The sequence below is a fragment of the Eptatretus burgeri genome, chromosome 1 (assembly GCF_056783735.1).
Source record: "Eptatretus burgeri isolate ZD-2024b chromosome 1, Ebu_testis_v1, whole genome shotgun sequence".
Classification (NCBI taxonomy): Eukaryota; Metazoa; Chordata; class Myxini; order Myxiniformes; family Myxinidae; genus Eptatretus; species Eptatretus burgeri.
The window spans coordinates 65,449,571-65,477,487 of NC_140961.1; the positions used below are offsets into that span (position 1 = coordinate 65,449,571).

Below are 27,917 nucleotides of genomic sequence, written 5' to 3' on the forward strand. Positions count from 1 at the left end.
CTCCAAACCCATTTGTCAGAATGCTACCAAATTTGGGGTACAATATGTGCCCAGGAGGAGGAGGAGATTGGGACCATACTCCGTGCAGAGTGTTGGTGCTGCTTAAGCAGTCTCCTTGGCTATTGGGCACAATCCTGGACGGGTCGCCACTCTGACACAGGATACCAGCATGCTGGCACTCATTTTGCCGACCTCGGAAGGATGACAGGCCCAGTTAACCCCACCTGGTATTCAACAGCTGAGCGGGATTTAAACTCATGACCCGAGGATCCAAAGCCCATCACCCTAACCATTAAACCAACACCAGGCGTATTAGGCCAGGGTAGGGACGTTAAATTGCATAGGTCATACTGATGACTTGACCGGAAGTGTCAAAATGGCCGGCTTCATACATTTTTTGGGAAAATTGTGTAAATTCCTTCAAATATCTTCTTCTCCAGATGCACCATTGAGAATGCTACCAAATTAGGGTTCCAACATTGGGACACGGTCCTGCTGTTAAATTGCGGAGGTCATGCAGATCACATGACCGGATCACATGACATGTCAAGATGGACGACTCGGTCAATTTTTTTGGAAAATCGCATTCATTCCTTCCAAAATCTGATCCATCAGTCAAAATGCTACCAAATTTGGATTGCAACATTAGGACGGCCCAGATAAGCTACGGTTCCAGGGGTCCTGTTTTTATTGTAACCTTTTTAAAATTTGACATCGCAATGATGTAAAACTGGCTTAATATTGTGCATAATATAACAGAACAACTTTTCCTTCAAACACGAATTATATAAAAACTTAATTTAAAAAGTGCTAAGTAATTAATATGAAAAAGTTTCAGCATTCCTTTTGTCCTGGCTTGCTTTATAAAGTACTGGTGGCAATGCTTTATAATGGATTAAGTATCATCGTCAGATTTCCATTTCATCACATTCCCATTGACGATAACATTACCATCATGACCTCAGAAATACCAAATGCATACGAGGGTTCTGGCAGAATCTCGAACACAGACACTCCCGGACACCAATATTTCGGGGCTGTACGTAACGGTTTATGGACAGTGACAGATGGTTTATTGTAACATATTGGTAAAAATCACTTGTCTATGGCAATCCTGGCCTAAGATGGTGGTAAAATATTTTCCGAGCTGTTGCCAGGCTGTTTAATGCTGTAGCTAATTGGGACACTATGATGAGGCCTGCCGCTCAAGTGTGATCTCAGTGTAACATGTTTGTATTCAAGGGAATCTGGCCACCAGGGTGATGCCACCCCCTAAGATGTCTGTTATTGATCATACCGTATTCAGTGGACCTCAACACTTCGTTGTTAGCAGGTTTCATCCAAGACCTCTTGCACTCGCACTGACAATAACATTTCGTCACACTGACTACATTGGATTGAGTCGTTTTTGGGTGCCATTTTGCGGCGTCTGCTGGAGGGATTCAGAGGACCTTCCTCCCGTAAATTCCTTCACATATCTGTTTTGGACTATTCTTTATTCAGGAGTCCCCGATGCTTCATTCTCGATTGGTTTCATTTGGGACCTTAATTGAATCCATTGCCTTTTTGGGGAGTGGGAGGGGGGGGTTACTTTTGAGGGGCTGTGGGATAAAGCCACCTGCTATATCCTGGCAGATGTCCATTTTCGAAGCTTGAAGGGAAGTTTCTGATGTCTTGTGGATTGCATCCTTGGGACCTCATTTGGTGGAGTTTGATGGTGTGGGCTACTGGTCTAAGATTCCTCCAAGTGAGCTGGCCCTTACAAGTTGAGTTACTGTTGGTATATGTCAGTTAAAAGCTCAATGTTGTGGGAAATTGAAATATTTGTAAATGCATATAAATGAACGACTAAAATTGATGGTTAGGTGGTATAAGTTACGTTTAGCATGGATCGGTAAATTGTACTATAAACTGCTTCATGTAATGAGCTAATTTTAACTGTAGATTGCAGTATTGTACTGCAACCTGCCTGGTGAGATTCGTTAAGATGCTGGATTGTTCTCAGATGAAACGTCCAAACTGGACTCTGCATTTGCCGGAAGACCACGGGATTGTTCTGTGATACTATATAAACCTGCATGAGGGGCGTGTAGAAAGGGATGATATGTGATGAGTTGTGTGTTTCCTTCGTCCCTGTGCTCGAATTAACTCTCAGTGAATGAGGGGTTCATGTGCAAAGCGGTTTTGAGTGCATGGAGCCGATCGTAATCAGGTTGTTTAAAACTCATTAACATTGTGTATTGAGAAAGACTTCCTTTCAGCTCTTTAAATCGACCTTGTGGATAGCCAGCATACGAGAGGACACCGCGGCGGGAATCGAAGAATCAACAGTCCTGAAGGACATGGTGAAGACACGTGAGTTATGCCGGCAGGACTGGGATACTGGGCGGTGGAAATAACTCAACGCGGGAATCGGACTCGTACACTGTATGTAATGGTGAACTTCCTCATTTAACTTTGTGTCTGTTTGTTTGAAATACATGGTTCAAAAACGTTACGCTGATGATGTGGTCATTGTAACACCACTCAGAAATCACAGACACCTACTGACAAAGATCTTATTTGAGTGGGAGTTGACCTGTACATTTGTCCAGACACACGAAGCTCAAATATTGGTTGTAGTCATCAGACGACGTGCTGAGCCGAGCTCCACAAACAACATCCACACATCAAAGGGAAGAGAACACTGAAGGTGCACGCGCGAAGATGCACACCACCAACCCCCGACAGAAAAGCTACAAAATCACAAATCTGCCTTCTGTGCCTCTCACCTCTTGCTGCCTTCCCTTCCCCCACCCCTCCTCACCCTCCCTCATGACAGATGGTATGGCAGAGGGTGGAATCATCAGCAAAGAAATAAAAAGGAGTTTCCAGAGTCAGAGAGATCATTGATGAAAACAAGAAAAAAACACTGGGCCCAGAACACTGAATTATCTTATAGCTGTTCAACATAGCTACGGATCACTGGGTATAAGCATTGCAATGCTTATAAACGCCCAGAGATATCAGTGTTCATGGCTTTATTTCATTTCCGCACTTGGCATTACCTCAATAATCTCTTAAATTAAGAAGAATTGCAAAATTTAAGCTCCAGCTTTGAACTTAGCAGCAGTTCCGACTCCCAAAATGTGTTCATTTGTTCAATTTGGACATTGCTTGGGAATTTCCAGGTGCAGAGTTTTATCGACGGCAATTGGTCATCACTTGCCAAGCCAGGCGTTCTGTTGGAGTGCTTGCTTGCGTGCTTAAGCCACTTACTGAGCACCCTCGAGTCGATCGCGGTACAGTTCGTGTCCTGATCGGGATGTGCAGTCAACAGTTACTACAAGGTAGAGAGGTACGTATACAGCACACATGTACGTGGTATGTATGGGTAGATTTGGATCTGTAGGGACGAGTGAGTCTCCACGGTTGTGTGGGCCTGTTATGGGTGCCGTGGTGGCAAAGCTTCATCCTGCATCTGATGAAGGTTTTCTCAGGTTTTCCTTTGTCCTCGCGACTGTTTCAAAAGCATTTGGTTATCGGATTTGCTTTACAAAGGTTTTTGTTTCTCTTTGTGAGTTCCAAAGTAAAATATATATGACTCTGTGAGGTTCTTTGTCATCATTCCCATCGCTCCATCTCTTTCTGGGACAACTTTGGCATTCTTCAGCTTCCAGGATCTTTTCACTTCATTCTTGACATCTTGGTGTTTGGTCATTTTCTTGATTTCTGCATCGTTTGGTCCAAAATCACTGGTATTAACATCTCAATTAGCAATACCTTCTAATCTTTTTTGCACCAAAGTATGATATCTGGTCGCAATGCTTTGTTTTAAATGTTCACGCTTGATGGGATCATTTGGTCATACGTGAGCGGTATTTCCATGTTTTCAGTGTTCACTTTCAGTTAATGTTCCCACAAATTTTCTGGAACGGGGACATCAGTGTTTCCAGATGTGCCAGCAGATTACTTTACAAACTCTGTTGTGTCATTGTGTGTACAGCTGTTCTGAAATGTTTTTTTTTGTGTGTGTGTGTGTTTGATCTTTAAACATAACATATCATTCTCTTTGATAACCCCACATGCACCGCTCACCGTTAACAGCTCATATGGAGTTTACGACAAAGCATCTTAAAGTGTAAAGCAAATTTTTTTTTTCTGAAAAACATTAGTAATCGTTAATCATGGTCTAATTTGAAGGGGAAAAAATTGAGTTTTTTTTTTTTTTTTGCCAATCACAAAGTGCTCTAATTTTTGTTCACAAATTGTCATCATTTGGTCTCTTCAGATATGAATAAAAAAGTTCATTTGTAAATATTGTTTCCACATTCTTCATAATCATACTAAAATATTCAATTTGATGTCTATCTCTGTCTGTCTGTCTGTCTGTCTGACAATTTTTTGACTGCAATACATTTGGTCGTTACTTATCCAATCTCACCTAAACCTTGACAGGACTCAGGGTCACATGATGGAGGTTGTAGCAATGTCATCCCCCCCCCCACTCCTCAAGGGGGTTTTCCGCCTTGGAAAAAATCAGTGTTAAGGTGTATATTCATGTTAAGATAGCTGGCTAATCATGGCATTCTTCCAAGGCCACTTCTTATAACAAAAGCAATAACAATACAAATGATAATATAATCATATTAATGTTATTGCAAAACAATATTAATACTGATAATATCCCCCCTCCCAAATGTGGTTTTCTTCCTTGGACGAGGCCATGTTAATGTGTGTAAATAGCTTATCATGGGGCAAATCTACCAGAGGTAAAAAGATAAACCACAAACACGTACGATTACCTTTTTGAACAGTCGCTTCTGCTGTTTAACACTAAACTGAAAGAAATCTGGAGGAATCCCAACATCTTTGATGCATTATATGCTTATCACATCCACCGCAGACGAAAGGATGCGAGCCGAGATCTACTGTAATCGACAGTGCCGATAGAAAGTCGACTCCCCCTTTCAAAATTTTCACCTTTTGTTGCCTCATAGCCTGGAATTAAATTGCATTAAATCAAAGTTTTTACACATTTATTTACACATCGTAACCCACAACTTCCAAGTGAAAAACAAATTCGACAAATTTCATAAAATCAATTAAAAATACAAAACTGGAATATCTTGGTTGGATAAGTATCCACCCCCCTTATAATAGCAGCTGTAAATTATCTCAGGTGTAACCAATCACCTTCAAAACGACACACCGACTTAATTGGCCTCAACCTGTGTTAAATTTCAGTGATTCTGATTATTTCAGGATAAAATCAGCTGTTCCTGTAGGTTTCCTCTGCTGGGTAGTGCATTTCACAGCAAGGACTCAACCATGAGCCCCAAGGAGCTTCAAAATACCTCCGGGATAAAGTTATGGAAAGGCACCGATGAGATTGATATATAATTATTTCAAAGGCATCAAATATCCCTTGGAGCACAGTCAAAACAATCATTAAGAAGAGAAAGGGGTATGGTACCACCAAGACTGTGCCTCGATCAGGCCGTCCCTCCAAAGTGGAATACCAAGCAAGAAGGAGACTGATCAAAGAAGTCACCAAGAGGCAAATGGCAACTTTGAAAGAGCTTCATGCCTTTACGGAAAAGACTGGTCACTGTGTGCATGTCACAACAATATCCCAAGCACTCCACAAGTCTGGCCGGCATGGTAGGGTGGCAAGAAGGAAGCCATTACTCAAAAAAAAGCCCAGCTCGAGTCCCATTTGAGGTATGCAAAAAAACTATGCTGGAGTTTCTGAAGCCATGTTGCAAAAAGTTTTGTGGTCTGAAAAAACCCAAGATGGAACTTTTTGGCCTAAATGCAAAACGTTATGTTTGGCGTAAACCCAACACAGCACATCACCCAAAGAACACCATCCCTGCTGTGAAGCATGGTGGTGGCAGCATCATGTTATGGGGATGTTTCTCATCAGCAGGGACTGGGGCACTTGTCATGATAGAAGGGAAAATGGATGGAGCAAAATACAGAAAAATCCTGGAGGAAAACTTGCTGCCCTCTGCAAGAAAGCTGAAATTGGGATGGAAGTTCACCTTTCAGCATGACAACGACCCGAAGCACACAGCTAAAGCTACACTGGAGTGGCAAAGCAACAAAAAGGTAAATGTCATTGAGTGTCCCAGTCAGAGCCCTGACCTAAATCCAAATGAAAATTTGTGGCATGACTTAAAGATTGCTGTCCATCAATGGTCCCCATGCAACTTAACTGAGCTTGAACAGTTTTGTACAGAAGAATGGGCAAATATTGCCCAATCAGGAGGTGCAAAGTTGGCCGAGATCAATCCCAACAGACTCACAGCTGTAATTGCTGTCAAAGGTGCTTCCACCAAGTATCAACTCAGGGGTGTGGACACTTATCCAACCAAGATATTGTAGTTTTGTATTTTTGATTAATTTTCTGAAATTTGTAGAATTTGTTTTTCACTTGGAAGTTGTGGGTTATGATGTGTAAATAAAGGTGGAAAAAGTCTGATTTCACGCAATTTATTTCCAGGCTACAAGGCAACAAAAGGTTAAAATTTTGAAAAGGGGGTGTAGACTTTCTATAGGCACTTTGTATTCATCAGAGAGGATAACAACATGACCCTTCCTGTAGTTTCTGTAGGGAGCAGGTGTCCTCATTCCTTTAAATGTGGCATTATTGATAGTGGGTGAATTCTTGTGCAGACCACTGTATTTTATTTGTTAGTATGCAGCCAGTGGCTGCTTGGCTGCATCGTTTTCTGGGAGTGCGGCTGTGCAGCTGATGCAGTGTGCTCTGTTACCAGTAAGCTGGTACTCATTTTGCCAACCTCAGAAGTATGACAGGTTGGGTGTAAAATATCTGGACTTCTAAGATGGAATTTCAAAGTGATGTAAGTCATTGGTTAGTTCAAAAATCAGGATGAAGAGCACTGTTACTTGCAATTAATATCAATGATTTGGACTGCAGATTAAAGTGTGAACTTTCAATTCTCGCAGATGACACCAAGTTTGAAGATAAGCTATTCAGCACAGAGGAGTTGATTATTGATTATATTCAAGAAAGCTAATATGTACAAGATACTCATTGCATGGATAAATAGAACGGCACTCGGTAGAGCGCATGCCTCCACCAGGTTGAACGGTTTACGTTTTGTATCCCATTCATACACCGGATCTGGATCCAGACCTCCAAAATCGAATCGGCTTGTTCTCGTCATCCACCAAGTTTTCTCATAATCCGTCTACAACTTTTTGAGATATCGCGTTATATATGGTTTTGGCCCTATCACTCAATGTTGAAGAATCACTTTCAAAACTTCTAGTATTCCGATCCGGATCTTCACCAAAAATTGAATCAATTAGAACTTGTCCTAAAACCAACCTGCAAACCAAATTTTGGCCGAATCCGTCCATCATATTTTCAGATAATCCTGCTCACAGACAAATAAGTGAAAACATAGAATTGGTAGAAACAGGTAAAAATTGAGACAATTAATTGTTAGGAAATGTAAGGTAATGGGAAATGGGCAGAGCCAATAAAGGTCGGAACCACATCATGCAATTGGCAGTTTTGTCACGTGTCACAGCACAAATATCTTAGGGTGGTTGGTGATACATGGCAAACAGTTAAGCAGTCAGGGCAGTTCCAGAGAGCAAAGGGGAAAAGCAAACAGGATCGTATACTGTATTCGCAGGGCAGTAGTTTACAGATCGAAGGAGGAGTGTATATTTTTTACATAATACTGGTATTTGTTGGGGCCTGAACTCGATGATTATGATTAGTTTTGGTCGTCCTATTTGAGGATGAACAGAGTTGCCATTGAAGGGGTTCAACGTTTAGCTACCAGATTAATTTCAGGGTTAGATAGAGTGACCTCTAAGGTGTGGCTGAGTGAGTCTGGGCCTCTTGTTTTACAAAGGAAGTGATAACAAGGAGATATCACTGAAATGTTTCACATACTGAAGGACATTTATAAAGTCAATGTGGGAAAGCGTTGTACTTGGTTGGACAGTGAAAGGACCAGGGGAATAACTTGAGGGTAAACTAGAGGAGAGTTAAAACTTCACACAGAGAAATGTATGTGTGTTCTGATGTTACTGGGAATGTGGGGGCAGATGATTTTTGCAACTGTCCCCACACATTTCGAGTAAGATAATTTTGCATCCAGGAAAGTAGATAATTTTGAAACAGATTTGGACAGGCACCTCTAAGCTGGTCGCTATTGGTCTGGTCGCTCGGATGGTTACCATGCCCAGGGAGTTGCTGTAGCTGTGTCCAATAAGCTGACTCCAATGATAATTGAGGTAACATCGGTCAACGAGCGTATTATGAGTCTGAGGATTCGTCACTCCTTGGGTGTCATTTCCCTGGTCTCTGTTTATGCTCCGACTGAGGCGAGTGATCTCACCGTGAAGAACACATTCTACGCCACGCTCGAGTTTGTGGTTGATCAGTGCCCCAGACGAGATACACTTCTAGTCTTGGGGGATTTCAATGCATCGACTGGAACTGATAGCGATCGTTATGAGATGTCTGTTGGTCCCCATGGGTCAGGAACTGTGAACCAAAATAGCACTAAGTTCCTTGACTTTTCAAGAAGTCATGGACTTAGGGTGGCTGGTTCATGTTTCAGCGCCCACAAGCTCATCGCTGGACTTGGTATTCCAATGCTGGCGGTGTGGCAAAGGAGATTGACCATGTCCTCGTTGATGCTCGCTGGAGGATGATCCAGAACTGCAGGGTTGACCAGAGTGCTCAATTCCTCAATACTGACCACAGGCTTGTTGTAGCAACTCTGAAGTTGCAGCTTAAAACAAGGAGAATGGTACCATCCCAGCCGAGGCTGGATGTTGGCAAGCTCAAGGATGAGAGAGTAGCTGAGGAGTTTGCAAACAGGCTGAGTGGACACTTGGGGTGTCTGGTTACATTGGGGGATTCTAAAGAGTTGTGGAGCGCCTTCAAGACCACCGTCCTTGATGTTGCCGGTGGATGACTTGGAACTCACTACAGGGCGAAGAAGAATATCGTCTCTCAAGGGACACTGGATGCCATTGACCAGAGTCGCAGGGCCAGGATGAATGGTGGAGCTGAGCTGTTCAGGGAGTTGAGGCGTAAAACTGTACATGCACTGAGGGTGGACAAGGAGGCCTATGTGCGAGGAATCTGTGAGGGGGTAGAGCATCACCTGTGGTCAAGTGATTCTCATCCTGCTTACAGGGGAATTCGCGCATTGCGTTCATCCCAGCCCATCCCTCGGTGTACTGCAGTTCGAGCAGAGAGTGGTTGGCTCTTGACAGAGGAGTCCAAAGTGAAGGCCTACTGGGCTTGTTACTTTGAGCAGCTGTACCAGGCTGATCCTCCAGCTGTTGAGTTGGATGTCAGGGGTGTTACAATCTCCATTGCTGACCCTCCAATCAACTGTGGTCCACCTTTGTGGAAACACAGGCTGCGGTGAACCGGTTGAAATGGGGTAAAGCTCCAGGGATCTGTGGCATCCATGCCGAACTTCTCAAGGCTCGTGGAAATGTTATACTCGTGTCGTTACATGCAGTTCTGTGCTCTGCCTGGAACACAGGCATCATCCCACCTGACTGGAAGAGGGGCCTTGTTGTCCCTCCCTGGAAAGGGAAGGGTGATCGCCAAGACTTCAACAACTACCGAGGGGTGACACCACTCTCAGTGCCGGGCAAGGTCTTTGCTCGGATAATTCTTGATAGGGTTCGCCACCATCTGCTTGAGCACCAGTGTCCAGAGCAGTCAGGCTTTACATCAAAGAGGTCAACGATTGACCGTATCCTTGCTCTTCGGGTCCTCATTGAATGCAAACGAGAGTTTTGGCAGGGGCTGCTTGCAGCCGATGTTGATCTCTGTAACTCGTTTGATTCAGTGAATCAGGATGCCCTCTGGAGGATTCTTGGTCTTTGTGGGGTGCCACCAAAACTGATCAATCTGATGTCTGAAATGTACTCTGGGACTGAGAGTGCTGTGAGAGATGGTTATACCATCTCTGACTTATTTCTAGTTGTTAATGTCATTCATCAGGGGTGTGTACTGGCCCCCACACTTTTCAGCGCTTGTATGGACTGGATTCTGGGGAGGATGTCAGGGAGATAAAGCTGTGGTGCATCATTTGGGAATGTCAAGATCTCTGACCTTGATTTCGCAGATGATGCAGTCATCTTTGCAGAGACTCTAGATATTATTTCGGGGGCCCTCAAGGTGCTGAATGAGGAGTCGGAGATGCTGGGATTACGGGTTTCCTGGGTCAAAACTAAAATCCAGGTTTTCAATGACATCTTGGATGCTGCTGTCCTGTCTGTACCTGTTTGTGGTGAGGATGTTGAGGTCGTGGAGAGATTCACTTACCTTGGCAGTGATATTCATGTCTCTGCTGCCTGTGAGTCAGAGGTTAACAGACGTCTGGGTTGGGCCTGGGATGTCATGGATTCACTGGATCATGGGGTGTGGCTCTGCCGGTACCTGTGCAGGAGGACGAAAGTCCAAGTCTTCAGGTCCTTGGTGCTTCCAGTCTTGCTCTACGGATGTGAAACTTGGACTCTGACCAGGGATCTGAGACAATAATATTATTGCAATATTATTACAATAAAATACTATTACGTAGGGGTCATGTCATATTTTTTCCTGTGAAGCACAAGGCTGAGTTACATCATTGAGTGAGGTTGTGGCAGTGCTGCTGATGCAGTGCCCCTGTACTCCTGTAGGTTGGAGTCGCAATTTAGAATTTGGCCCGGTTGCTGGGATTAGCTCCCCTACACTTTGCGAAGGACGCCGCAAAGGGATCTTTAATATCCCCGAGGAAAATCTTGTATAAAAGGAAGTTGACATCAGCAGTTGTTATTATTAGTTTTATTACTTAAAAAAATAATTGTGCAGTCAAACTGACTTGTCTTGGCAGTTCTCGTCGTAAGTGTTGACAACTTTTTTAGATCCTCATGGAGGATCTCTAAGTCTTACTCACGTTGTTGTTCTTGTGGACTTTTTTGTTTCACAACCTTCAGTTTTCATCGAAACTTCTGAAACTTGGCATATATATATATATATATATATATATATATATATATATATATATATATATATATATATATATATATATATATATATATATATATATATATATATATATATATATATGTGTGTGTAAAAATACCCTGCGCAGACAGTAACCATCTCCGATTTTGAAAATTCCTCCAAGAAAAAAAAGTTATGACGTCAAAATATTTCTGCTAATGGAAATCGCCTAAAAAATTATCTCCGAAACTAGGCAAGCTTCTTCAATTCAGTTTGCGGGAATCGAACAGGGCATTATCAGAGATGAATCACCGCACATATGATACATCACTATGACGTCATACCAATTTTTATGACGTCATTCCTATTTTTTGACATTTTTTGTTTTTTGTTTCATTTGTTTCACAGCCTACAGTTTTCATCGAAACTTCCTGAAACTTGGCATATATATGTAAAAATACCCTGCGCAGACAGCAACCATCTCCGATTTTGAAAATTCCTCCTAGAAAAAAAGTTATGACGTCAAAATATCTCCGCTAATGGAAATCGCCTCAAAAATTATCTGAAACTAGGCAAGCTTTTTGAAATCGGTTTGCGGGAATCGAACAGGGCATCAACAGAGATGAATTATCGCACATATGATACCTCACAATGACATCATATCAATTTTTATGACGTAATTCCTATTTTTTGACATTTTTTGTTTCACAATCCAGAGTTTTCATCGGATCTTCGTGAAACTTGCCATGTATATGCAGAAAGCCCACGCGTAGGCAGTAATCACCTCCGATTTTGGAAATTCTTCCTAGAAAAAAGTTGATGGCAAAATATCGCCGCTAATGGAAATCGCATATACCATTATCTCCGAAACTAGGCAAGCTGTTTGAATTTTGTTTGCGGGAATCAAGCCGGGCATTAGCACAGATAATATATCGTAAACCTGATACATCACAATGACGTGTCATCTTCGTTTTTATGACGTCATCATTAAGAGGACGAGGATCTTAGCTCATTCGAGGTTTTTTATTGATTTAATTCATCTTTCCAAAATCCATACAGGTAATTTAGACCTTTTTTTCATGACAAGTCATGAAACAGCAACCTTGTACTTATCAAACAGGATGAGGAATTAAAAAAACAAAAACAGTCAAAACTAGAAGGGCACTCGGAGGAGCACATACTTTTGTCACGTAAATAGCTGATCCACGAGAACATATCGGGCCCAATACATTTTTGAAATATCATGCTATACAGTGCGAGATCGTTTGTGGCTCTATATCTCAATGGGGAAAAATCACTTAAAAATTAAATAATTCTCGTATCCAGATCCGGATACGGATCTTCTCCAAAATCTAACCAGTTCGTCCCTGTTAAACACCGAACCTGTCCACAAAATTTCATCCACAAAAACAACTTTTTGAGATATCCTGTACACAGACAAACAGACAAGCTGGGAGGCGGACATGGGTAGTCGACTACCCAACATAACCTGACGCGATGGGCCCGTTCGATGGGGAATGACCTGAGGATCAAGCACAATAAAATTCATTATTCTAGCTTCAAGGGTTAATGCTGCAGATTGTTTTTTTCGTTAAAATACCCCCACATTTAGAGGTTTTTCGGCCATTGCTAGGCAATGGAGGGGTACATAGCAACGGTTCTTCCTCACACATAACTTGGACATACTATGAACCTACCCTACCAGTTTCATGTATATCTGATTCAAAGTCTCTGAGATATAACGAACTTCGTTTTTTTTATTGTTTTTGACCAGGGTTCATTGAAAGTCTATCTTCTCTGACAGTTTTCATAGGATCCAGCTGGAAATTTTAGACAATATGGCTGATTGTACTGCCCACAGTCGCTCATGGCCCGATTTTTGATTTTCGAAAAAATTAATTTTTAATGATTTTTCAAAAATTTCAAAGTCCCGTTGCTAGGCAACAGTGGTGTCCATAGCAACGGTTCTCATTTGCACACAACTAGGTCATGGTATGAACCTACCAACCAAGTTTCATCGAAATCACCATTGTATTGACTGAAATCGCCATTTTAAATACTGATAATAAGGGTAGAACAAATCTCAAAAAAAAAAAAAAATTCCGACTCGATCGACTACCCAAATATATCGACGGAAATACTGATAATAATAAGGGTAGAAAAAAAATCCCAAAAATTTTTTTTCGAATTTTTTTTTTTTCGACTCGATCGACTCCCCAACAGAAAGGGGTGAAAACATAACCTCCTTCACCTTCAGTGGCGGAGGTGATGACTGCTTTGACCTTCCGAGTGTTAAGACATTAAATAAACGGGACTTTTAAGTTCGATTTACACTTGATTTAAACTATATTTTCCAGAAACTAATTTATGATGTAAATAGGAAAGTGCCTGTATACAGAAAGAATTTCAAAAAACAAGCAAACAACGTAAGAATGACATCACATTACGATAACAAAATAGGACACATCATTACCACAACACAAACATTACCAGGCGCATCCTCGGTCACCACTCTGCTTGGGGTCTTCAGGCGTATCCTGGGTTACCTCGCTTGCATCTGAAGCCGCCATGTTTTTTTGGCCTGCTCAACCAGGCCTTGACTTGGAACAGGCCGCAATGATTTCTTAACCATAGTTATTTTTTTCGCTTTCCTCACTCATGTTATCGAATGCCTGTTCATCATAGCTACGGATCGTTGTATACATCGCTTTTGTAAGTGCTATAGTTTTCATATTAGGAGCTTGGAACGATTTCTTGCATAATATGATGCAATTTTCCACGATCTACTCTCACGGACTAATTCAAGTATATCATTAAAAGATCATTTCCATTTTAAGGATCGGATACCATCCGGACGAAATAAGTGTCGAAATCTGTTGTGAAATCTGATAATTTAAAGAAATAATGAGTCTTATAACTAAGCCTATATACCTATTTACTTAAGCAAGCAAGGCTATGTTCCCTCCTTCTCCATATATACACAAGAAAATGTGAAATTTCCTAAACCTTAAACTTATCTTTTTCTACTGTTTAGAGAATTATATTGAGTGAACAAAAAAATTAGGAATGTGCTAAAATTAACCAGCTTCATTGAACTATATGATTTAATGAATTCACTACTGGACTTCACACCCCATCCCCGAGAGGAACTGCTCATCCATCGTGTCTGCCAGATCTGTGTCTTTACTTTCGGAGGTTTTGCAAGGTTCTCTACAAGGAATCAAAGCAAATCTGGTTGAAAACAGACGTTTTAAAATGAAGATAGCTTTTGCATGGTCGGTGAACCGATGAACCACGTGACGCATTCATAGATGAGCAGGCAACGTGACGGATAATCTACAATGTGTATTTCATGGGCGATTAAACTTTGTGATGCCTCCAGGGTTTTTATGTTAAACAGCAGCTCTTTTGTGGATAAAGTCATTGTTTGAAAGAATTCATTTAATTTCTTTAACTGCTGCAGGTTCAGTGAAGACCAGCTTTAAAGTTAAACGGATCAGATATGGTATGCTGCCACAGCCTGGCCAGCCGTTCCTTATCAGCCATTTAATTGGAGTGCTTGCTTGAGTGCTGAAGCCACACTTGCCAAGCGCCCTGCAGTCGATAGCGGTACAGTTCCTGTCCTGATTGGAATGTACAGTCGGCAGTTGCTACAAGGTGGAGGTACATGATTTGTAAAGGTTATATGTTTCTCTTTTTGAGTTTCAAAGCAAAATATATTTGATAACATCTGATTTTCGAGCCGTTTGCAATATTAACGTGATTTTTAAATTGCAAAGCCAATTTTTTTTCCACCCGTCACATGACTATTGGCAGACGTTTCTGAAGATTCATGTTTATGCACATCTCCCTGAAATGTCTATAATGCAATGTTGTTTTTATAATTTGTTTATTGAAATTCTCTCAAAACAAGGATGAAAGCTGCTAAAGGTTTCTGGGTTGTACACAGTATGTCCTGCAGTTGGTAATCACACTGACTCCAATCTGCCGATTCCTGAAGAATTGCCGACATCGCCAAGCACTAATGCAGTGTGTGTGTGTGTGTGTGTGTGTGTGTGTGTGTGTGTGTGTGTGTGTGTGTGTGTGTGTGTGTGTGTGTGTGTGTGTGTGTGTGTGTGTGTGTGTGTGTGTGTGTGTGTGTGTTTTCATAGAGCATTACATTTTATTTCTGCTAACTCCCCTCCCCTCCCCCACCTCTCTGTCCCATCCTCACTCTGCCCCCACCTAATACAGAGCAGCACTCTCACACACATATCTCTCCCTCCTCTCTCCAGACTTGTCTGGCTGGTGATTATGTCCAGACGCTGTTTGTCTCCGGATGTGTCTGGGTGGGGGAGGGGGGGTTATCTCTGAGTGGTGTTTGTGTCCGGACGGAGTTTGTCTCTGAACATGTCTGGACAGAATTTGTCTCCAGACATGTCCAGGCATTGTTTGCCTTGAGACGTGTCCAGTCGGAGTTTGTCTCCGGACGTGTCCGGTTATTGTTTGTCTCTGGACAGTGTTAGTTTGTCTTGAGACGGTGTTTGTTTCCAGACTTGTCTGGGCGGTGTTTGTCTCCGGACGTGCCTGGGCAGAGTTTGCCTCTGGCCGTGTCTGTGTTTGTGTCCGGATAAGTCTGGGTGGAGACCTGTCCGGGCGGTGTTTGTCTCCAGACGTGTCTGTGTTTGTGTCTGGATGTGTCTGGGCATTGTTTGTCTCCAGACGTGTCCGAGCAGTGTTTGTCTCTTTACAGCTTAGCTCCGGACACGTCCAGGTGGTGTTTGTCTCTGGATGTGTCCTGACAGGAATTTGTTCCTGACGTTGTGGTGTATTGGCATAGACAACCCCGATGACTCGGGACTCCGCCCATACAATACATGCTCCACCCATACACCACAGACGTATCTGAGCAGTGTTTGTCTCTGGACAGCTTAGCTCTGGAAGCGTCCGGGCGGTGTTTGTCTCCGAACGTATCTAGGTGATGTTTATGTATGGACGGGTGTTTGTCTCTGGACGTGTCCGGACATGAGTTTGTCTCTGGATGTGTCCCAGTTATATGGTTTGTCAAGTAATGCTTTTGGTGACTTTGAACTGATGGGAATGCTTGATTGCAGACGAAAGCACAACAGAACACCAGTTGTTTTACTGAATCCAGTGCAGCTGACCAGCCTTCCTTCAGTGTTCCAAGATGGCGGGTCACTGATGCCACTCGCCAGCTATCGTTTAAAAAAAAAAGAAGCTTAATGTTTCATATATTTTGTTGTTTTAGTATGGTTTAAATCCATCTGTGTTATTTAATTGTTTTAGTACTTTTTCAGTTGATTTGGGGGATGGTTCAGATACGTATCACTTTTGGAATGGTTTGGTCCACTGTCCATTTTCCTCCCACCCACCCCCTTGCGGTCCTGGTTTGGTTTGGTTGAGTCCCCATTCATGTTCAATTTCTTCTCCTAGTAAAATGATTTATGTTTTATCTATTTTTCACTTTTGGGCTGCATGCACTAGCCCAGAGGCAAAGTAACTTCATCACGTTGCAATCACCATGATGGCTTTAGCAGTTATTGTGTTAGGTCGGGCTACAGTTTTACATTATTTTTGGAAAGGAAGAAGAGGAATAATAATAAGAAGCAACAGTACAAATTGGCTTTTTAGCAATCTCGTTGTGGTACTTTAGCAATGTATTCTGGAATATTTTTAAGTCTTGGTAGTTCAGAAAATGCTCGAGAATAAAACGCATGGCTTTTAAATGCTTATGACTTCACGCTATAGTAGTTTATGAGCGTATCATTGTGTGCACATTTGAATGGGCAGCCTTTTTTTTTTCCTTGCATCATCCCTCTATATAGAGTACTGCCATACTCGATGACATAATCTACATCTATATTAATGTAATGGAAGCGGATCACAAAAAAGTGAAACAATGTGGCCATGTACAAAAAAAATTCCACACCATTTTCAGAGGGTGGACCAGATCACACTGAGGCACTACATGACACAACGGGGTCACACTGCAGATGGGTAAGGCCTGAAGTTTGTACTTTGATCCATCGCAGAGTTATTCTAAAAGGGGAATACATATATTTTTGGTTTTGTTTAGCAGAGTGACAGTGCGTGCCACCCATCCGTACTTGTTATGCTTTATAACCATTTTGATATACACATCAGCAGTGGAAGCCAAATAGCTGTAAAGTCACTTGCAACGAACAGGTTAGAGGAGAGACACGACAGATTACGACTATATACTTTAATTCATCCGTGAGAGTCCATTGTGGGAAATCGCATCATTTTATGCATAAAATTGCCGCAAGCTCTTAATTTGAAAACTTTACAAGCACCTACGTACAAAAGCGATGTATACAACAATTTTGTAGATATGAATATCAGGCTTCCAATGATATGAGTGAAGAAAGTGAAAAAAAAATAAGGTTTGAGCATTTTATCGGACAGAAACCATTGCGGCCTGTTCCAAGTCGAGGCATTTTTGAGCAGGCCGAAAGAAAATGGCGAATCTAACATCCCTGTCAGGTGACAACGGGCTGAACAAGATAGTGCACTGCCATCTTGGTAAGGCTTTTTATTTTATTTTTTAGAATTGTTTGTAATCTTCATGATGATGATGAGCACCCCGTTAATTATCTTCAAAAGGGGTGTTAAAATTTAGCCCAATATCCAGTTTCAATTTTATCTTCCACTCCATTCTCTTCACTGTCATTACCTCATGTCATTTCAACTACTTCAACTCTGAAGCTTGAGTTTTTACAGAATCAATAAGTAAAGTGATGAGTGAGTAGTGGACAACCAGTAGCATTATATGCCGCTATCATGCCGCTCCATCCTTCCATTACACCAATGTATCGATTCAACATATTGCATCAGATATTTGCCATAATTCAGTAAATAAATTGTTTGAGGTTCTTCTTGTCTCTCTACTTTCTTTTAATTTACATCTTGCCATTACTGTTGACTACTACTACTACTACTACTACTACTACTACTACTACTACTACTACTACTACTACTACTGCAACAACAACTACTATTATGCCCCAATTATTTCTATCTTTAACGTCATGCAATGAACGGTCTACTTTGTGATGCGACACCCTGCATGCGAAACGCCAATTTGACAGTTTATGGTCAATTCGGGAATCGAACCAGGCTCGACGACTCCCAGGTGATGGTGGTTTTCTGAATTGATTTTTAGATCCTCGTGCAGGATCTCTAAGTCTTACTCACGTTGTTGTTCTTCATCTTCTTCTTGTGGACTTTTTTAGATCCTCGTGGAGGATCTCTAAGTCTTACTCACGTTGTTGTTCTTGTGGACTTTTTTGTTTCACAACCTTCAGTTTTCATCGAAACTTCCTGAAACTTGGCATATATATGTAAAAATACCCTGCGCAGACAGTAACCATCTCCAATTTTGAAAATTCCTCCTAGAAAGTTATGACGTCAAAATATCTCCGCTAATGGAAATTGCCTAAAAAATTATCTCCGAAACGAGGCAAGCTTTTTGAATTCTGTTTGCGGGAATCGAACAGGGTATTATCAGAGATGAATTACCGCACATATGATACATCACTATGATGTCATATCAATTGTTATGACGTCATTCATATTTTTTGACTTTTTGTTTCACAACCCAGAGTTTTCATCGGATCTTCGTGAAACTTGCCATGGATATGCAGAAAGCCCACGCGCAGGCAGTAACCATCTCCGGTTTTGGAAATTCTTCCTAGAAAAAAAGTTTACGTCATAATATCGCCGCTAATGGAAATCGCCTATCCCATTATCTCCGAAACTAGGCAAGCTGTTTGAATTTTGTTTGCGGGAATCAAGCCGGGCATTAGCACAGATTTTTTTTTTTTGTATACCTTGTCGAGGCTCGTATGAGAGCTAACAGACAACGCACATCAAGGGGGGCATGAGACAGGAGGGGAGGGAATTGGGAAAACATAATTTATTGCAAACCTGATACATCACAATGACGTCATATTCGTTTTTATGACGTCATCATTAAGAGGACGAGGATCTTAGCTCATTTGAGTTTGTTGTCTTTAGCATGATAACGCACCCTAAGAGTGCTACCAGTAAGATATCTCCACGCATCCTGCCCATCCCACTTCAGCTGCACCTTCTTATCTTAAAGCGACCAACGTGCTAGGCGGGATCCACTGTTGAAGGTCACCATGGCTTCCAGTTCACACCTTGTGGCGTTGTTTCTGCTGCTCCTGGCATGTGTTGTGCGAATGCAGGACGAGGCTGTTGTGGATGGAGAGGAGGACGACGTAATGGAGGAAGATGACAAGGTGATAGTGATTACAACTAAGAACTTCGACGAAGTGCTGGCCACTCACCCGTACCTACTCGTGGAGTTTTGTAAGTTCATTCGAATTCCCTGGAATTGTATTTTGACTTTGGCATCACGACAGTTCCTTTTCACAATTATTCGCTTTAATGCTGGAAAGAAATAATCATGGGATTATAGTGAAAACGACGGCGAGTTCAGTGGATCATAATTCGTGCTTGTAGATGGGTAGTCTACATCGAGTCATAATGACTTCATATTTTACTATTCAGGTACCGGCACGTTACATGTTCGCAATTTCCCGCAAGAGTTTCCATCCTACGTTGATGTAACTCATTGTGGATGACTTATTCGAATATCTTGTTTCGAGGAAGACTTCGTACTTGTACAATACCTATTAAAATGAAATATCTGTAAGGTGGCCTCTCTCTATTCCACCACTACCACCTCCTTTTTGGTCTTGCACTCTCTGCCCCCTCTCTTGGCTCTATCCCTCCCAGGTTTCTGCATGGAGCACACGGTCTGCCGATAGCCCTCCTTTTGGTAAACTCCCAAAATCTGGGCTCACTGCTCACCTTCACTCATTTGTTCCTCTTCTCTCTCACCTGTGGAACAACTAATCACCCCCCCTCCCCCCAGTCTGTTGAGCCCCATTCTTCCCTCCAGGGCTTCAAGTTTAGTTGTCCGTTGGTTTGTTCCTTTTCTGTTTCATTCCCACTTCCCTCTTTTCTTCTTTCTGTGTTTCATTCAGCTTGTGTGCAGCTTATTGTTCACCCCCATGTGTCCTTCTCCCCACCCCTCCCCCTTGATCTCCCTCTCACTTATGCTCTGCTGTTGGTGTTTCCCTCTTTCCATTCAATTTGTTCCCTTCCATTCTGCTCCTGCTCTTCCACGAGCCTCGACAATGTACACAAAAAAACAAATACCCCCTTTCACTTTTAAACACGACGTGTAACCGCTGTGTGAGCCTCGCATCTGGTTACAAACCAGCCTCTATTTACCCACAGGTCACAGACACAGCTCTTATCTCACTTGATAATCGTGGAAACACAGCAGCTGCTTCATTCGTCCTTCACAGCCATCTATTTAATACGTATGCGTAAATTGGTTGGGCCAAAATGAGTGAATTGAAATTCATAAAATTAGAAGGATAATATGGGAGAACAAAAATGGCAACCAAGTGTGCCAGGAGCATCATTTTTCTCATCAAGCCTGCACTACATCAGCTTCACATTAATTAATAAATCGAACATTTTAACAATTATCACTGGAGGGAGAGTGCTGAGGACAGGAACAGTGGGGCAGGCACAGACATCACCAGGGTAATTATGTGTATGTATGTATGTATGTATGTATGTATATATATATATATATATATATATATATATATATATATATATATATATATATATATATGTATGATAGAATAATAAAATAATTTTAAGGGGGAAGTGGGGGGATGCTGGATGAGGCTGTTGGCTTGCCAGAGAAATTCTTGATCCCTAAAACTTGCCAGATTAATTGTAAGAACCCATTGCACATTGTTGGATAAGTCCCATTGATCCTTTAATAACTCTGTGTCCGTTTTCTGAAAGTTAAGTCGCGTCAGGTATGGGAGCATGCACCGGAGCAGCGCGGCGCTGCATCCACTTTCCGCCGCTACTCCAGGGGCGTTCCGTCTGGCCATCCTCCAGGCAGATGCCTGGCCCATCCCCATCTCCTTGAGATGCTCCTGAAAGTGGAGGTGATCAATCTGATTGGATCCACTTTTGTGTAGGCTTCTTGTGGAAACCTTTTTATTGTTGAGGTAGAGTTGCCTGGAACTAGCAGTAGCCGTTAAATTCCTTGTGGTGACCCTTACATGGGAAATTCCCAGATAAAAATAGTGACTCTGAGTACTTTACAGGTTCTACAGCTCGGCTGAGCGAATCCGGCTTCTGTCCTCTTATGAATACAAAACGCCTCCTGGTCGCCTTGTGTGGAGCTATTATCAAAATGAGACCACAAGAGGATTGCTTCTTCGTCCTCTCCCTTTTCTATTACTTTTCCACTTGAGCACAAGCCACCACTGCAGCTGACTTGCCAAGATAAGGGTGGAGTCTGATGAAGGAAGTTCCGCAGGGACAGCAGCACAGTCTTTCTTACACTAAAATACCCATACAAGGTCACCCCTCCACCCCCCACTATTATTTTTTACCAATTTTTAAATCTCCCTTATTTTACTTTGCTCAAGCTTTGAGTTTTTTACTGATTTGAAGTTTGTGTGTTCGCACGATGTGCATCCTGGAGCTCTTCCTCTGCCAGTCGTCCATCTGCCTTCCAATTCGTTCTGCCCATGCACATATTGTCGAGACACTGATCTGTACTCGAATAATGTTGCTGGTTTGTATGCATGTGGGGTGATGGTATAGGAAGGTAAGAACAGAAGTGAAATCCCATGGCATGAAATTTTGTCTTTTTTTTTTTCTCTGTAAGATCGAGGCTCATGGAAGAGCAAGGTGATGGGGTGTACGAACTGATGGTGGTGCAGCGGAGAAACTTTTAGACACCATAAGCAATGGAATTAACAAACAAGAAAAGAGGAGAGGGTGAAACACTGCAACCTGCAAACAAGGGGTTGGATTGGGAAGGGTTCATAAAGAATGGAGGTAATGATGGGGTGGAGGGTGACGTTAGATGGTGGTGCAGCTTCTGCTTGAACCACTGGAGGGAATAATGGGATATCACAGCCACTGGAAGATTCAATGATTAATTTTATAACAATCTTTTAGGTGTTGTGCATGTTCTAAGATGATTATTGATTTTTTTATACTTTCAAGGGATATGGAATTGAATATTGAACTAAACACCATGGATGATGCCACTCTCTTTTTTTTTTAATACAAGCAACAACAGGTGACCTAACTGTCCAGTTGATCATTCAAATATTAACTCTCCTGTGGGATGCAGATTTGCAGTCGTGCGATTATTGCAAACAACTTGCGTCTGAATACACGGAGGCGGCACGATACCTGCATGAGGAGGGCTCCATGGCCCGTCTCGGTAAAGTGGATGGGGCATATCAAAGGGCACTCAGCAAGGAGTTTGGCATCCCCATTTTCCCCACGCTCATCTTCTTCAAAGACGGTGACAGGAAGAAGCCACGGCACTACAAAGGTGAGAATTAATTTTTACACTTCACACGTAGTAAAAGAGATTGTACATGCAAGGAACTTCTTTTTGGCAAATGCATATTATAATTCATCCGTGGAATTTCTTCATTACTGAAGCACGACTGTTCTGCTGATGCAGTGCCCCCCCCCCCTTGCACAATCAGGCAGGGATTTGTAATTTGTTCACGGTGCTGCCAATAATTTGCCTCCTGTTCGTGAATGATACTGTGGGATATTTTATTACAATGACAGCTACTTTTAAAGCAGAGATGTCTGGGAAAATGGGGGGCATCCAGTGCATCTTGATCATTATATTGATCCCTCTTCCCTACCCCCCTCATTTTTACAGGAAGAAAGTTATTCAACCTTACCTCAACAATAATGATTTATTTCTCCTTTTTGTTGGTATTTATGGTAAATATTTTTTTTGTTGGGAGGGGGTTTCTGGGCAACCAGGAAACCCCCCCTGGATTTGCTACTGCCTCCCCCCACCACAATAACTAGAACGAGCAATCAAAGATTGCATACCCTCACCCAGACTTGTTTTGTCTGGTTTTAGAGTATTATTTTATAGACCTACTCACATTCTAATTGTACATACTTTATAGACATAATTGGTTGTAAAAAGAGAATGGGTACTACTGGCTACCACAAGGTGGCATTTTTGGCCTTCATTAGCACATTCGATGCGGACAAACAGACAAACAGACAAATGGACCTGAATGCAATACACCTCTTCCAGCAAGGGTAATGAATACTTCATTGTTACTCTCCATTGGTCCACATTACCCCCAGGAAATGCACCATAGCTCCAGATCCAGTCATGACTTGGAAACGTATCTCTGGTGCTTCAGAGCTTGCTTTAGGCTGGAGCACAAGGGGGGTGTCCGAGAGTGAATGACACGGGAGTTTCCGGGTTTCGAGTGAAATTCACTTTGGTAAAATCCGAGTCAGGAATCAGGTTGGAGAGTTCACCAGTGCAGTGCAGTGAGAGCTTGATTCGGTGAGTAAGAGTAAGAGTTCGAGCTCCAGAGCTGCCCAACACGTAGATGGCTCGGCACGGTACAGCAGAGTGTGAACCGGTGGAAGCTACGGGTGCCATTGGAACGGACAATGGGGCTTGGTGTCCAGAATCCAGGGTCTTGAGCCACAAGCAGGAAGATTGTTGGTACGGTCACTTTAGTCACCCTCCCTTTAACCTCACCCCAGCATTTTAGATTTGTCCCTGTGCTTTCCATCATCATTCCTGTCCAAACCGTGGCCCGAGCTTGGATATTATATTTCATTGTTCAATAGGTGCTTGTTTTCCGTCAAGGTTTCGGGAAGATTTGTGCCATGTGGTGCCCTCTCTTCGTAATTTACTCAACCAAATTGTGGTGATTTCTGTTCCTATCATTTTTTTTTAATTGTCATCAATGATAACAAGTTGTATAATGTTGCACGGGGAGGTATGGTTTCTCATTCTGCTATCAGAGATGTCAGTGCAGCCCTTTATCAACTCGAGAGTTCATAGAACACCTCACCCTGTACAGTCTTGAGAAAAATGACATGGGAAGGGTGTTTTAAACTCTTGCTTTGCATTTCCAAGCACAATCTATATTTCCTACGAGCTACGATTTTGTATGAATCTCGATAATCCCCAATGCTGAATGCGAGCGGCATATTTGATTGGTCGAGATGGTGTGTAATGGCGTAATATTTTTGTGCAGGTACGGCAAAACTGGAGACTTTGTGAAAAGAAGGCGATTTGTGTTCGACAGTGTTCAGGATATAATTCAACTGAAATATAATAAAGGTTTTAAAAGCTGTAGAAAATAAACAAAACAAACTTTTTCGGAAGGTTACGGCCGTTGATGCAGCGTCTTTTACACCACCTTATTTAACACATTCAATGTGTTATTCCTGCCTGTTGTTTGTGTCCATTCCAAAACAGTAAATTTTCTGTTTAGAATGATTTTCCATTTTGTTTGACTACCAGACAGACAGATAGACTAAAATAAATTACCTTACTCCTCTCTGTGCATATGCGATTGGGACAGGATTCCAAACAATTTCCCAATTTCAGAGCCAAAGTACAGCTTAAACTGCAAGTTTGTATTTTCATGAGTGTGCTCCATTGTTAAAAATTTAATATTAAATTGGAATTAAGTAGCTCCTCAATCATAAACTGGCATCTGGAGACAGACAGACAGACAGATAGAAAAAACAAATCACTCACAGAGTGACACTTGGCGAAACGGAACGGCACTCGGAGGATCACATACAGTACCTCCGACAGGCTGAATAGTTCACATTTTGTATGCCACTGATAGGTCTGATCTGAATCTGGACCTTAACCAAAATCTAATCGACTTGTTCATGTCACCAAACCAACTCATCCACCTAGTTTTGTCACAACTCGTCCACAACTTTTTGAGATCTCATGCGATTCATAGTTTTTGGCGCCGTCTCTCAGTGGTGAAGAATCGCTTGAAAAACTCTCGGATCCGGAGTAGGATCTTCACAAAAATCGAATCATTTAGTCGTTGTGACACACCCAACATGTAGACCAAGTTTAATCCGAATCCATCCGCAGCATTTTGAGATACCATGCAATATCATTTTTCGCCCCATCTCTCAATGGTGAAGAATCAGTTAAAAATTAAATAATTCTCGTATTTGAATCCGCAAAATTGAATCCATTTTTCCTTGTGCACTCCCAACCTGTCCACCAAGTTTCATCCAAATCCATCTTTAGCTTTTTGAGATATCGTGCTCCATATCGTTTTTGGCCCTGATCTCGCAATGATCTAACCCTAACCCTAACAGCTAATTCATCAGCGGGAATGCTCCAAGCTGGCTCGCTGTGACCTCACGTATGGGACATATGATGGAGAAGAGAATCTAAAGGTGTATTTAGCTTAGTTTGGGTATGTATAAACTTGAGTAAGCAGCCGGTAGAAGAAAAATTAGCTATTATTGCCTTCCTTATAGGTCCAGGTGTGAAATATCTTTAACAAGTGTTTGATTTATCAATTTAATGATGGTGATGTGGTGCATTGTCTGATCAGACTACTTGGTACAGCTCAGCAAGCAGTATTGGCTAGTGGTCATTTGATGTCATGGAAATGGCAGCATTCAGCAGCTCGCAGGCAAGACTGAGAGCCCAGTATAGTTTGTTTACTCGGTCATATTTGGGTGCTGTTGTTGGGAAAGGGAGGGATGGTGGTGGGAAGTTGGAAGGAAAGCTGGAAAAATTAATGTACTATTACGTATGAGGAGCGCTCACAATGTTCTATGAATGATATACACTCAATTATCCAAGATAGACCAACATTTATTTTCAATAGCAGTATGTAAGTATGTCTACCGAGTAAGAAAATACATATATTTTTTAAAATTTCATGCGGTATGTATGCCTCGTTATACGTTTTTCTGCCTCGTCACGAAGTGTCTGTAAGTGTTTCGTTCGTTAATCTTTTTGAACACTCCATGTTGGAAAGATTTTGTTCAGGTGAAGTTTTCTGGTTCCTTAATTTAACCATGGATACTGTGTTCAACAGGAGATCATAACGCTGCTGGAATCTTGGCATGGCTGGCACGACGGACGGGTCCCATTGCATATGAATTAGACACAGCTGCCAGTGCACAAGCATTACTCAACAAAAGTGACACTGTGGTCCTTGCTTTTTTCAATGTGAGTTGTGTCCCACTCTTGTAATGAATCATTAATTTTGGGATGTGTATCTGAGGTTAACTCAACAGGTAAAGTGAATTTTGATTTCCCAAACAAATATGTTTCTCCATTGTGGAGGACTTTTTAGTTCTTTTTCGACATAATTCGCTCACGCATCCACACACTCCTGCTTGACAAGGTTATGGGTTCTCATATAATAAAGTGAGGCTGGTTGATCTCTGATCAATCTATGCACTATCATTTGCAACTAATCATCATCACTGAAGTTCCAACCTCAGAGAGCTTCCTTCATCCAGCCAAACGGATAAAAATCTGACGGTGTGAGATTCAGACTCTAAGCTGGGTGCTGTGACACTTCAACACCAAATTTAGCAATTCTCTGCAATGTAGCCCTCACGGTGTGGGGTTGTGCATTGTCAAGTTGCAGGGTAGCATAGTGGTGAGTGCCCCGCAATGCTTTTCTGACGTCATTTCCATTCCCTGAAGTGGGGCGTTTGTTGCATTTGTTTCTTGCTTCTTGTTAAATGTTGAAGTTCCATTCCATTGGGACAATACTCTGTACAGAGCGTCATTGCTGCTGAAGCAGTCTCCTGGGCTATTGGGCCCAATCCTGGACATGTCACCACTTTCACACAGGATACTCAAATGTCTCAATCATCCCAGCAAGCTGGTACTCATTTAGCCAACCTCAAAAGGATGACAGGCTGAGTCAACCCCACCTGGTATTAATTCAACAGCTGAACAGGATTGAACTCAGGACCCGAGGATCCAAAGCCTCCCACCCTAACCTTTAAGCCAACACCAAGCATACCAGCCCATATGGAAGAGCTGTAATCCTTTGAGCTATGGATAAAGGCTTTGTAGGCTCTGAACAGCTCTGATCAGCTCTGATCTTTCAATGAATGGCAGGTAACAACAGAGCATGTCAAGTATGAGACTGGGTTTGGAGGTGATCTTTGCATATATTCAGTCCTTTTTCTTTTTTTTTTGCATACCTTGTCGAGGCTCGTGTAGAGCGAACACACAACGCACAGCAAGGGGGGCATGAGACAAGAGGGGCGGGAGTGGGAAGGACAAAACAGTGGGGAACAGAGACATTAGGAGATCTGTGGAAGGGAGAGGGATGGGATGGGGAACATGGGGAATAAAAGATGGACATTACAGGGACTTTCAGGAAGGAAATCAGAGAATTTGAAGGAGGTGGGTTTGGGTGGATTACCGGGGGCAGAAAAGATCGAGGACTTGAATGGGGGATGATAAGAGGTGGTGGTGAACAGCTGTTTTGAAGGCCTGGAGGGAAGAATGGTAATGAATAGAGTGAGGGAGTTTATTCCAAAGGTGGGAAAAAGAGGAATGAAAGAGTGAAGGTGAGCAGTGATTCGTGATTTTGATAGTTTAACCAGAAGGGGGTTGTTAGCAGACCTTGAGCGCCCTGTGGAAATGTGGTGGGGACAAATTTCAGAGAGAGCAGGGGGGGCAAGGCTGGAGAGGAGACGGTAGAAGACAGAAAGACCACCGACCAACCTGCGGTGATTGAGTGAGAGTCCCAAAGACAGCCTCATTGCGGGAGATGCCAATGATCTGAAATGCCTTGGTTTCTACAGCGTGAAGCTGAGAAAGGTAGGAGGCAGGAGTACCAGTCCTGAGGGGAGAGCAGTACTCCATCAGGCTGTGGACAAAAGCTTTGTAAGTGGTCAGGAGCTCAGGTGGGCCGAGGAAGGACTTTGCGCAACGGAGGATTCCCAGTCGGTGACTGGCTTTGGAGGCGAGGTTTGAAATGTGGCTTTCCCAGCAAAGGTCATGGCAGATAGTGAGACC

At 42.4% G+C, this 27,917-nt stretch overlaps 1 protein-coding gene and 1 long non-coding RNA gene across 2 annotated transcripts in view; one reads left to right on the forward strand and one right to left on the reverse strand.

Moving 5' to 3' along the window:
• The first annotated feature begins 19,114 nt into the window (after nt 1-19,114).
• LOC147034626 (protein disulfide-isomerase-like) overlaps nt 19,115-27,917 on the forward strand; it is a 61,496-nt gene continuing 52,693 nt past the window's right edge. The window contains exons 1-3 of the mRNA XM_085886405.1: nt 19,115-19,342; nt 22,221-22,427; nt 25,966-26,099. Coding sequence (XP_085742531.1) covers nt 19,153-19,342; nt 22,221-22,427; nt 25,966-26,099 — 531 coding nt within the window. The 5' untranslated portion in view covers nt 19,115-19,152. The remainder of the gene's footprint in view (nt 19,343-22,220; nt 22,428-25,965; nt 26,100-27,917) is intronic.
• LOC147034627 (uncharacterized) overlaps nt 22,240-27,917 on the reverse strand; it is a 73,257-nt gene continuing 67,579 nt past the window's right edge. Inside the window, exon 4 of the long non-coding RNA XR_015059533.1 lies at nt 22,240-22,419. This is a non-coding gene — a long non-coding RNA (uncharacterized LOC147034627). The remainder of the gene's footprint in view (nt 22,420-27,917) is intronic.